At 43.2% G+C, this 13,558-nt stretch overlaps 1 protein-coding gene across 7 annotated transcripts in view; it reads right to left on the bottom strand.

Moving 5' to 3' along the window:
• The window catches only part of LOC101159603 (chloride channel protein 2), a 116,314-nt gene that overhangs the window by 8,056 nt on the left and 94,700 nt on the right, over window positions 1-13,558 (bottom strand). For 3 of the 7 annotated variants that reach the window (XM_023961219.1, XM_023961222.1, XM_023961223.1), the window contains 4 exons: window positions 10,298-10,368; window positions 9,827-9,901; window positions 8,374-8,403; window positions 765-803 (listed from right to left, as the gene is read on the bottom strand). In XM_023961219.1, coding sequence (XP_023816987.1) covers window positions 765-803; window positions 8,374-8,403; window positions 9,827-9,901; window positions 10,298-10,368 — 215 coding nt within the window. The remainder of the gene's footprint in view (window positions 1-764; window positions 804-8,373; window positions 8,404-9,826; window positions 9,902-10,297; window positions 10,369-13,558) is intronic. The other 4 variants (XM_023961221.1, XM_023961224.1, XM_023961220.1 and 1 more) reach the window with 3 other exon arrangements.

A 13,558-nucleotide genomic window follows, 5' to 3' on the forward strand; every position in this document is an offset into this window, starting at 1 on the left:
CCAATAGGTTAAATTTCTTTAAACTTATTTCTAAGGGGCCTGTGTACAATTTTGCTCCTCTGATGATGTTTCTCAAAGATTTACAGTAGGAACATCATTTAAAGTGAGTGGATGAGATCAACAGAAAAAGCACCTATCAAATGGGTTATGAGTTTAAAAGAAGCATCCATTCTTGAATATTCTTCTTACAATAACATTTAGGTTTAGTCTTTTTAGAAGTTTTCTTTACTTTTAACCAAAGTCCTGGTTGACCCTTTACCTTCTCTAAAGCAAGCTGTTCATTTGCAGAACAGACTTCCTGTTTACAGGAACCTCAACAGAGCAAGCAGCTCAAAACAAGAACTCTCCCATCAGTTTACACAAGCATGTGATGCACGTTCAAGAACGAACTATACGCAAGTTTTTTGAACACGAGTATAGCCCCATGGTGTCTACACTGTACAAGCAGGGAGGGGCTTCTTCTACTTTTTTCTTTTTCTACTAAATACTAGCACATGTCCACTATCATTGGAAGAGGCAAGGTGCGAAATGCCTAAGCGGTGCAGATATTCTAAACCTAGCTCCAGGCTTTTTCTTTCACAGCTCTACTCTAATATATGAAAGAGATGGTATCATATAAAATCCAGCTGGGAACACATTGCAATTATTAATCTTTCCTTCATGATCAATTTTCAAACAGTTGGCACCTCCGTGAATAAAAAGAATGCCTGCTGTGAACGGTAGGTGTAAAGCTCTTTAACATGTTTGCAGCTGCATGTTCTCACCTCCCTGAGAGTCATGTCATCCTCCACGTCTCCATCGTCCTGAGGACAAAAAGCAACAGCAGAGTGATTAGTGGATGAAGCTCAGATCAGCCGTTAATGCGCAGAAACAAACTACCTTAATGTGAATGCCACAAATAGACAAGTAATGGAGTGTGATGATGAATACGAGCGACGGCCCCAAGTGTGTTATAATCTCAAATGCATTTTTGTCAAATTAAATTGTAGTTCTTCCCAATGCAAACGCGATGTTTCGCTGGTGCCTCCACCCAGACATGAGAAGCAGCGACTACATTGGAGTGATGTATGAGAAGTCAGAGCAGATGATGATTATAAAAAATGAAGCTGCTGCGAGCTCGGAGTTCACGGCTTCAAATTAACACAGCATCACCACAGAAAATGTCTCACAAGCTGGTTTGGACCTGCAGCTGCAGGTCTCCAACTGAAAAATGCAAATGCCCACCCTTGTGCACGTGCAACAGGTAGCAACATACCATTTCAGAGTGTTTAGTCAGGTATTTACTGAAAGCACCGGAACATATGTGCACGGGAAACAGAAGGAGGGTGAGCGTGACCCGGAGGATGATGGGAGCTCGGAGCTCATTTATCCTCATTGCTGTGGCGGTCGACCTGTTGGTAACCCTAGCAACTGTTGCTGTGGGATGCAGAGAGGGGCCCTACAGGATCATTATGCAGGCAGAGGCCAGACGTGCCGGCAGTTTAATAGACAAACTAAAGAGAGTTGAACGATGGACACAAACCAGACTTTCCATCACTGTTTGACTGATAAATGCTCCATACTAACACTCAAGTGAACATTTCAGTGAGGCAGTGGGGATATTTACCTGCTAGAACTGCTTTTAATGAATGAAAAAAATGGTAAAACATACAGGGAAGAGGAAATAGAGGAAAAAAATGTGTTATGTTTGCCAAACACAGAGATGAAACTGTAAATGCACAAGAGATGCTTTCAAAAATATTAGCTGTCCTGTGTGTTTATGTGTACGTGATTGTGTGTATTTGTGAGATGGAAAGAGTATGTTTTTTGTGTTGTGGAGTGACTGTATGTGTGTAATGGAGTGTATGTACGAGATGAAGTGTGTTTGTGAGATGTAGAGTGTGTGTCTGTGCGATAAAAAGTATTTGTTTTTTGGGATGTAGAGTGCGTGCTTTGTGTGATAGGGTGCGTGATGGAGTGAGTGTGTTTGATGAAGTGGGTCTGGGAGATGGAGTTACCCTATTTGTGTTTATATGACGGAGTCTGTGAGTGTGTTTGGATGATGTGTGTGTTCAGTTGACATCCTTCCCTTATTCTGCCTCTCCTACTGTCATCTACAGTATTTTCACTCAAACAGCAATAATCTCTCAGTCAGTCGACACCAACAGTGACAGAAAAACTGTTTTAATTATTATCTAACAGCTACAAAAAGAACAGATTTTAGAAATGGGATAAAACCTAGATTTATTTCCACAGCTTTTTAAACACTCCAGTAGCTTGATCCTAAACCCAAAGAAAGTTCCCGTTCAGTCATGAAGGATAATCATTAGAAGAAATCCCCCAGCCAACTGAGAAAGCTGTTTCTGCAAAAAAAAAAAAAAAACGTCTGGGATTTTCGAGTCAGTTTTGTTTTCACTACTATGTACACAGTCCTTCATAGTGCAGGCACACCAGAGAAGTGGTAAATCCAACCAATCTGTCTGACAGACAGGAGTGAGGAACAGGAAGGTGAGTTCAGGTAGATAAAAACCAAACATCAATTTTTCTTTTAATCTTTGCCCAAGTCAATGCATTCAATGTATATTTGATATTTAAGTTTTTCTTCTCCTTTACAGCTACTGGCCACTTTTCTACAACCGTTTCATGGTTTCTTTTTCCATCACCACCCTGTAAACATAAATGCAGAACTATTGGATCCATCTCTGATCTCCTCAAATCAGAAACTTATGAAGGAGCAAACTGGGAGAAATCAGCAAGACTATAAAACGTTGCTCTTAGTGAGGCAGGCGGAGTCGCGGCTGCATGTGCGTATGTGTGTATAAGCACACACTGATGTGTCGCTGTAATGACTCTGGTTGGTCATTTGTGTACTGCTACAGGGGGTCAGAGGTAGTTTAATAAGCTGCTATCTGCTGATCCAGTGCAGCTGCTGTGTGAGTTCAGCTTCCAGACTTTATGTTCAGGCTGATGCACAATTATTCAGAAAACTAGGGCAGAACCTTTTTTCATTTGCATGGAAAATAAAAAATAGGTTTCAGACATTAAGATGAAGACTTCACATTAGAAATAACGAGTCTCTGAAGAACAAATGGTAAAGATTCTAAACCTCCTCTAAACAGAGGAGCAATAAATTCATATCTTGTTTTGATTGCTCATATGTCTTTTGTCTGAATCCTCTCACATTTCATTACAGTGTGATCAAGGTCCTGATGCATTTGACCTAAGGATCCTTGATGTGTTCAATATGTTTAGATGCATACAGTATGTGGTCATGTGATGCATCTACAGTATGTACAGTAGGTGTGCGGAGTGTCAATATGGTGGATGCCGTTGGATAGTATGCTCCGGTTGATTTACAAACAAGCCAGATTATATCATATTTTTGTCTGTGGATTAATCCGTACACAAAGTACTACAGAAGAACACAACAGTTTAAAACATTCTTTATATATCTGTCCTCAAACCAACTAGTAAATCATTTTTCTGCCATCTGAAGAGTCTGAGAAAGGTGGTGTGATTTAAAAACCCTCAGACCGATTAGGAGCATCACCTCCTCCTCAATGATCATTCCTACATTTTCTTTTTCTGAATGATTCAGGAAGACGCAACATTCTGCATTCTGGACGTTTTTCTGCCTTTCATTCCATCAATGGGTTATGCCAGGGGTGTCCAACTCATTTTCACCGATGGCCACATCAGCATAGTGGCGGTCCTCAAAGGGCCAGATATAACTTATACATGTAACTAAATGTAATGAAAAATAAATCTAACTACTCCTTAATGTTAAATAACTCACTATTTATGTATTAAAACTTTCCAAAGTGACAAAAACAGTTACATCGAGAACATATGTTTGCTTGTTACTCTAGCTTAAATCCTTTTACATTTTGTCCGCTCATTAAAACCCACATAACTCCATTAATGAAGGATCAACCTGTCTAAGTGAATAAAGTAAAATAACAGAAAACTGAGCTAAAAATAACATGTATTACAGTCTAACATTTTACTAAAAAAGGCTGCACACAGCTTTGCATCCAACTGATGGTTTAATGACAACAATTTGTCTGCATACAAACATAAGACCACCAAACATTGAATAAATACAACAGCAGGTAAACATAATTATTATGTAATCAATTACAAAAAAAAAATATTTTAAGAAATTAAAAACTTGTATGCTCTCGCGGGCCACATTAAATGACATGGCGGGCCACATTTGGCCCCCGGGCCTTGAGTTTGACACATGTGGGTTATGCAATCTTAATAAATTATAAGCTTACTGAGTTTATGTTTTTAATTTCCCATCAGTCAGACAGAATACAAGTTTGACCAGCAAAGGTCTCTAAAGAATCTATGATCTTCTAGGAAATCTGAAATGTTGTAAACTGCAAAGACTTCATCAAACACTATTAATTGGATGTTTTCTGATCTGCTCCCAGACTTACGTGTTCACTGCCTCTTCTCAGAGTTCCTCCTAATGACCATTAGCTCAAAGCAGACTTCATTCTAAGAAAGACGTGCTGTCCGGCCTGAACAATGCATGAAAGATGTTCTGGGAACTTGAGCAGTCTGTTCACGTCAACTCACATCGCTCAACCTGTAGATGTTGTCTCAATGGATGATAAGGTTGTTTTTGTTCCCATTTATCTCACAAAAGGTGCTCATTTCTACCTTCAAAACCAAAATAAAACAAGGAAGAGGAAGTCTGAAAACACTAGACAAGGCACCAGTAAATGCCTTTACATAGGTTTACGCTGAAGTTTTTTGTGGATCGTCAAACCAAACGACAACACTTTCAAATTCAGACTTGTATATTAAATACAAGTTTAGGATTACAAACAACTCAACTGTAGAAGCTTTAATTTTTTAGCAAAGTCATTTTTTTAACCAAGAAATACAGTCATTAGCACACCTTCAGGTCTGTAGTTGTGAGACACACAAACGCACACGCAACAGCCTTAACGTGACAAAAACAAACGAGGACGCAACTTCTGACCAACACATAAATGCATAATGACAAATGAAAGAAAACCCTCCTAAGCAAAACAGTGCAAAACACTCAAGTCATCAATAATAAAAGGAGGTAGAGCCAAGGCCGCTGGAAAAATAATGAGAAAAAATGGCGAGGAGTGGCAGGGCAGCATCTATTCTGTGCAACAGATTACTGGTGTCATTTACTCTGCATCAATATTTCAGTCTGTATTAGACAAAGGAAGGAATTGGCTGGTGTGGTCTGATGTTAGAGACACAAACAGGTCCCCGAAACATCTTTAAGAAGACAAAAAAGAAATTAAAACAATAAAATAGAGAGAAATGAAATAAGGAAGATACACATTTCTTCCATTTATTCTTGTTAAATGACCTCAGATATGAATAGAAACAAAGTCAGCTGAATTTATTGGTTAATATAGCAATCTGAGGTCCATGTTTTTCTAGATTTAAGGTCATGCAGGGAGCAGCAAAGCTTTCAGCCTCGTAAGCTTTTAAACTTTCATAACTCCTGATGACAAGAGGAAAAACCCACAGGCTTAGATTACTGCACATAGACATGATTATATGTCTGCAACACTCTTTATTGCCTATTAGCTCATTGCAGGGCAGTAATAACTAACATGCCTTTTGGCCTCTTTAACACATCCACAAATTTATTGGACAGGTTCTATAGGTCTCACCACACAATTGAAGCTGTATTACCACCTTAAATCACTGCTACGTCATGACGGTGTTGGGGCAGGGTCCTCTGCTTTTATGGGGCTCTCTCTCGAACACCAACTTCCTCTGCATCACCTCAAAGCTGCTCCTGCTGTTAGATACTGATTGTATTAAGTCCTTCTACTTGCACTGCCGTCCTGTGATGTTTATCAGTGGAAACCTTTGAGGCTGATAAAAGTCTGTCCAACCTGCTGCTATGACAACACCAAGCACTTTCAGTCAATAAACAGGGTGAGCCCAGGAGAGTTGAAGGGCAGACCTCCATCTTTTTGAAGCAAAACTTGGGTTTAAACCAATTGACCTGAAATAATAGATCACCAAAAAACTGTGATAATGCAGTCAAATGTTGATGGTTTTTTCAAATTAAAACAATGTTTTTGACACATTAAAATTGAATCAATTGAATTTCATCTGACACTGTACTATGCTTTAGTCGCAACTGCCCTTATGGGTGGATAATGGTCAAACCTGTACGGGGCACCCAGGTTATCCACACAAACCATAAAGGTAGTAGATCGCTCAGTGAAGTGTATTGCAACATGTATACTTTATGATACATTTACCACACACATAACAATGGTACATTCTTTTTTTCACGGCGTTCCTTAAGGTGGCCCTACGAGCCAGAAAACTTTCTTTGAACACTTGATGCATCAGATAAAAAACAAACAACTGTCTGATCCAGTTCAAAAAGCCACAAATGTGTCTAATGAATCACAAAAATAAAGCAACATCTGAAAAACTCTTAATTCTGAGTTGAAATCCAGCTTGTAGTGTCTGCTGGTTTAACATGACATGTGGATTTGTTGGACATAAACCTCCTCAGGACCGGTGACCTTCTGTTTCTGCAATAGGCTGGTTCATTCGTGTTCACCTTCTCAGACAGACTCGGTGCTGCAGCAGAGACGTTTGTTAGAGACATCCAGACATCCTGCCCTCCCACAGTGATGAGCGACACAAACGCATTTTGTTTGATGAATCGCTTTCATTACAGCAAAAAACTGCCTTTTGTCATTGACTCGAAGGTGAAGTTGCCGCTCCATGTAAATGCTTTTGTGGTCTATTGATGCACAGTGACTGTCACTGCGAAGCCTCTGGGCTTTCCACACCCCCTAATCAGCTCCCCATGATCACAAACTTTGTGTTTTCCTCTCAACTTAAACTAAATTCCATTTTCTCTGCCCCACAGTTTATTAAAAACCCTCGCTGTTGGATTTTTGGACAATTTTTGTGGTAATTTATTGCTTAAAGATATAATTTCCAAGCACAGCTGGATATTAGTTTTGCGGGACACAGTTCATGATTAAAGAATGCAATATTGTCTGCGTTTGGATTTTTTGTTTTTTTTTCCATAAATTTGACACTAAAACCATGTAATTCATCACCTTTGAGCTGCGTGTTTCCACACAAACCCTGAGGAAACAGAAGAAAAATGACACGACGGCCATGCTCCCAAACGACTGAAGGAATGGACTGAAAAGGCTAGAGTAATGGAGGACTTTCATTGCCTCCAGTCCACATTATAGCTTTAATGTAGTTATATTACCAGAACAATATATGAAAATCTGAAGGAAGGATTGCCTGAGATCTTCTAATAAAATCAAGTGATGCAGATGACAAAAGAATACATTTTTAAAGTCTATGAATGTATTTCAAAAATGTATTTCTGCTAAAAAGTCAAAGAATCACTGAAAGTCCTTTTTCCACAGGTTTGTTTTTTCATCAAGCAACAGCTAAAACTCCAGGATTAATTGTAGAGACGATACCAACTCGTACTGATGGATCTGCTACCGTCAAATACCATCCGATATGAAGAATACACAAATGTGATTTAAAGGATAAAAGAAGACAAATGCTGGAGACCTGAACCATCAGTCATGATACAACTAATTCAAAAATTTCCTGCTGACTCTTTAAAAAAATATCCGTTGTGAAGTGAATCGCCTAAATAGGAGTAATGACTGTCTTTGGTTCGACTCTGCTGGTTTTTACAAGCTTTTCCAAAAAGTCCATTTAGTGTAAAAGCTGTTTAAAGACCCGCTGAAAATAATATTTTTGGATTTTAACATGCTCTTAAAGTCGTTTCTGATGATGGACAATATATAAAGGATATTAAGCTTGACATTGCATTTCTGACCTTTTCTTTATTCAGATTGTTGTGAATCAGGAGGGTACTCGAAAAATCAAGTTTGAAAAAGTAGAAAATGCCGCACGGGCTACAAGCCCCTGCTCTGAGCTCTCGGCAACAGTAATGGGAAGATTAATTTTTCTGAATGAACTACTGCTGCTCTGCAGAAACTATGTCCTAGAAAATGACACACATTTTTGAATGTTGGCTAAAAACTACATTACTATAATTAAAAGTCCCCTGAGAAAACTTTGAAAATAAATCAAAAGAGGATCAGAGTGGGACTTTAAATTTTGACAGTTTACAGAGGCCTGCTGAGGTGGCCTTCTGGATGCCTCCCTGAGGAGGTCCAGGGGGGCATATCCTGCTGGGACAAGGCCATCACTTATCCAGAAAATATCCCCAAACTAACTAAGCTTAGCTAATAAATCACCAAATGTCAAAACAATTTAAAATATGACAAAACATGTGTCGGGATACACTAAAAATATACAACTGTTGTGTGTTTGCGTCTAAACACTGATCCAAACGTTTGGAGAAATAAAGATGCTCACCGAAGGGAAACTCTTTAGGCCTGGCTCCTGCTAAGTAAATGACATTTAATGTAAAGAGTAAAAAATTGTATTCAATCATTGATGTTTCCAATTGGATGAATGTATTCTGAGCAAATCCACGTTTACGTGACGCCCAAAGGTTTTTGATCAGTTGAAATTGTTGGTTTTATGTTTCCATACAAGGATGGCTGATTTGGCAGAGTGATTTCACTTCAGAATTATTATTTTTTTAAATAAAATCATGCATTGGTATGTAAAAGGACAGGTAGAAACATCCAGGTTTCGGTTTGGGCAGTCTTTTTTCATGCATCATGCATCTGTCTCCTAAATGATGCAGTTCAACAGCCACAAAACCCGATAGAAATCCTCAAACAAACATTTCCCACTCAGAGTGTCTTCCCATGTTTAAATCAGTTTAAGACAGATGAAATGGGATCGCTGGGTCACTCCAGGAACAGGGCGGGGCCTGCTCTGGGAGGCAGACACTAATTGGACGCCTCAGGTGACTCAGCTGGTGATGGACGGAACGGCATGCTTGATTCTACAATGATCCTGCAAAACACTTGACCACCGTAAAACCACCGTTAGCCTGTATTACAACAAAAAAGCCTAAATAATAATTCTTTTTTGCAATTTTATTTTTCTGCTTACATAAAAGTTTTGTTCTTTTAAATGTATTTGGAACCTAAGAAGCTAGAGTGGGTATCTAAAAAGCTCTTTTTCCACATGTGTGAAAGCCAGAAGAAAAGCTCTGCATGATTTTAAGTTCTACAGTGTAAATTTAATTCTAACTCTTCTGGGTTTCACATATTCTAAAAGTTTTTAAAAAAATGCAAACATTAACTGATATAAAAAATAAATTTGTACTATTTGGTGGTTTATTAATAATGCTCTAACATACACAGGCAGCTATTTGACTATGAAACTCATTCAAGCCTGGAATGTCTTTTAAAATTGGCAAATTAGTGGTACAATAATTCAAAATTTTTTTGGGTTTGTTTTTTGCAGAATTTGCAGAAAAACATCTGTCAACATAGAAAAACTCAAAAGAAAATTGAGTTTTAAAGAAGTTCTAAATCAAGGAAACTGCAGAGCCTGTCTTCTGGCAGTGACTTTCTTAACCTTCAGAGCATGAGCCTTTTTCAGCACAGGCTTCTGCCTCCAGTGGCTCTTTGGTAGTCAGGTGTTCTGTATAATCAGACTCGTAGACACAGGTTACTCCTCATGATGTGAGGAACCAGAAACGGTGAGATGTCAGCGGTCATGGAATGAAAAGAACACAGAATTTGTTCTTCTCTGCACGATGGCCCAGACAGGCGTCGGCTGAGCCTAATCTCAGTCCATCGGCGTTTGGGATTAGCTTTGAAATGACTGTAACCTGACAGCCGACTGATTGGTGGATAAACCTGCAGCAGAGCCGTTTCCAGGCGTTCGGCTCGCCTGGATCTCTTACCACGATGGAAATCCGGACTCGTTTGGACGGCCTCCTGTGCTCAGGAGACGAGGGGCTCTCCTCATTGTTGTTTTTCTTCACAGGTGACCAGACAAGCACACAATGTTAACAAACCCAACCTCCACTGTGCCGCAGAACACAAGATTCACAGCAAAAACACCTTAAAGCTCCACCTTAAAAAGACAAAGCTGTGTGTCATTGAATCAAACTATTGGTGGATGAGTGCATGGGGGGGGGGGGGGGGGGTCAGTTTGAAGTACTCCACCATGAAAAGCTGAGACCAAATGGAGGAGGTCGGACAGTGAGGCAGCTGGAGCATGTGTGCCTGCCTGAGTGGGAGGCTCTGTACTGCAGAGCGTGAAGGACTGCATGTGAGAGATAGCATAGGGTTGTGTGGGCGCTCAGTACGTGTGAGTGTGAGTCAGAGTGCGTGTGCCAGCGCTGGATGCATTCAGGACGTGGCGCTCTTACCTCCAGGGCTTCTGGGTCTGGAACGCCACAGAAAAGGTTCTTCAGCGCGATACCGGAGTTTTCATGTGGGCCTGAAGGAGACACAAATCTGTGTCAAATTCCCTCCTGACTCTGCAGCTCAAGTCGTACTTTAACTCTTGTGCTATCCTGTGACCCCACCCTTACATTGACGTGTTCTCCCTACCATGATAAAGGTGGATAAAGGTGAAGAGGATTTCATGTAATCCATGGACACCAGTGAGGTTCACAAATCATTGAAGAAAAACGGTTCAGCGCACTGTCTAGTGGGCCTAGATGACCCAACTCCCAATGTTAAAGTGCCTAGGATAGCACAAGTGTTACTATGCGTTTGCCATTTTTGCACTTTTAGTCGTATGTAAACATGATTACATTTTTATTTCTGTCACGCTACTAAATTAGATCAGTTATTGTCCCAATGTACTGATGAATATGCTAACAAATCACTGCATATTTTTTTTTTTTTTTAACTTGTCCTGTCCAACAGCTAGGCAGGCAGATGAGAGCTGAGGGCTCTTGTGTTGGACATATTTTACTTTAACAAGAGGGGTTATTAATCTTGAGACAAACCAAAGGCATGACTGAATAAACCCCTTTTGTAATTGAGGCCAAACTTTATTAATTTCAACCATGTTTGTAAATCTTTGGTGTTGGACCGGACGGAAAATGAAAGAAGGGAAGAAGAGAGAGGGATGTTAGAGAGGGGGGGGGTGATAGTGAGAGGGGGGGGTAAGACCATGAAGCAGCATAGAGCAGACAGGTTTACTGGTTGTTTATCAATACGGTAAGGTTCAAATTTAGTACAAAAAGGGCGGGGCCTGTCCACACACACTCAAATGTTATCAACACACCTGCTAGCTGCAAAAATGTCCACATGTCAACATGTACACAAAATAGATAGTGTTCACAAACGCATACCTCTGCCTTTAAACCAATTAGTGTGAAATCTTTCATTCATTCAATCATGCAAACTATTAGTGCAAAGGTGAACTAACACCTGTGCTCAGGTGAGTGTTTATGTTCTTCTAAAATGGATGGTGGAATGTGAAAAGAAGGAGGAAGAGCGCCCAGCCACCCCCACACCCAGACCCCCGCCGCAGCAGCAGCGGCAGCAGGAATCCCCCCCAACGCCACACGGGAACAGGCAGGGAACAACCGCCCCCCGGGCGACCAAGACCGCCACCCAGGCCAGGGCAAGCAGGACTGCCGCGAGGCCCCCAGAGCCAGAGAGCAGGGAGGCGCGGAGGGAAAGAGAGCGCCGCCCCAGCCCAACCAGGAGAGTAGCCCCCCCGCCGCGCCGGGAGAACCCAACGCAGGGCCCCACCGGAGAAGGACGCCCACAGCCCCAAACGAGCACCCCACCACCACCCAGGAGTTCCGGGGATCCCCCCGCCCCAATCCCAGGTACGAGCCAGGATCCCCCAAGGGAGACCCGCTCCGCACTCCAGGCAGCCACCCACCCGGCCCACGGTTGGTCCAGGGAGGAGCAAGGCAGGGGCCCGCCGCCCCCGCCCAGGAGGGGGGAACCCCGGGGAAAAAAGGGGGCCCACAATGGGTGTTGTAAATATGGCCCGACCAGGCTGAGCCACTGTTGGAAGTTTGGCGGGGCCCAGCGCTCAGGGGCAAGGACCAGGACCCACCCCCCAGGGACACGAACACCCCCGGCTAAGGTGTAATGTGAACCCCCCACCGTGCGGAGAGAGCACCGGCGGGCCCAGGAAGCCGGCACCCAGGGGACACGGCCGCCGTCGCCAAGGGGCCCGCACCCCCCACCAGGGAAGGGGTAGGGGACAGATGGACCCAGGTCCCACCTTCCTTGCAAAATGTGTGTGCGTGTATGTGTGTTTGACAGGGTGTGTGTGCATATGTGTGTGTGTTTATGTTGGAATGTATATATTGAAGGGGGAGGGGTGTGTGTACTAAGGGGGGTGCAGTTAAAATTGGCGAGTAGGGTACTAAGGGGACATCTCCTGATTACTCACAGTGATGTCCCCTCACCCTCCCCACCAAGGGGCCCTAAATGTCTAAGGTGCGGTTAAAATTGGCGGGTAGGGTGCTAGGAGGACATCTGCTGCTTGCTGGCAGTGATGTCCAAGCACCCCCCCTACCAAGGACCCTACATGTCTAAGGTGCAAATAAAACCGAAAGAGGGGGCCCACTCCATATGGCAACCATAAGAGGGGGGCCACTGCCAAGTAGCTCCCCCCCCAAGGCGCATCGCAGGCTAGACCCCCCACCCCCTCACCCTAATATGTGGTTATATGAGGAAGGGGGTAAGTTGGGGACAACTGGTAGACTGTCCCCCGGTGGTCAAACAACTGTCCCCCAGCCCCCCTCCCCCAGCAAAGGGGCCAGGCCCACCCAGCCGAGGGGCCCCACCCCCGGAGGCACCGACACCCCAGGCCCGGCACCACCCACCCCACACAGAGAAAGGGGAGCCAGAAAGCGACGCCCCCCCCCAGAGCAAGCCCAGGCCCCCACCCCCAAACGCCGGCCCTAGAAGAGCTCTGGTCAGGCCTTGACGGGACCGAGGCAGCCAACCGGCCGAAGCAAACCACCGATTGCCTCAGTGTAGACCCCGACCCGTCAGCCCCCCCGCCCCGTACCAATAATGGGCCCCCCTCCCCCCAGAACGCCCCCCCCACAGGACAGGGCCGGCAAGCCCCCCAACCCGCCCCACCCCAGACCCCGCAGCCGAAGCGGATGACACCCAGAGCGACCGGGGGCCCCGAGAGGGTTGTCCCGTCCCGTCCCAGAGCCAGGGAAGGGCCGATCCCAGCCCCAGGTGCAGATGGGCAGCCCATCCAGCGCCGCCTCACTGCATATTTTGACATCAGTTCATTTTTGTCTCAAAATCCCAATTAGGAATAGAGCAGCGTTGACCTGATAAAGCTGTTAAGATTGGTTTCAAAAGGAACAACATTTAAAGCAAACATAAAAAAGAAAGACAATGATGTGGCTAAAACGTGACGTATTTGACCATAAAGCTTAGTTTAGCATACCACATGTATGTCACACGTATTTTCATCAAAGAGATATTAGTGCAAAATTCCAATTCACATGTGGAATGATCACAACGATAATTCTCCTCAGCAGATTTGAATAGTAAACTCCCTTGTGCTATCCTAGGCACTTTTACATTGGGAGTTGGGTCAATTTAAATGGTAAATGGCGTATACTTATATAGCGCCTTTCTTCCTACAAGGACAAAGCGCTTTACAGTCACAGACCCATTCACCCAGT

This window comes from Oryzias latipes, chromosome 13 (assembly GCF_002234675.1).
Source record: "Oryzias latipes chromosome 13, ASM223467v1".
Lineage (NCBI taxonomy): Eukaryota > Metazoa > Chordata > Actinopteri > Beloniformes > Adrianichthyidae > Oryzias > Oryzias latipes.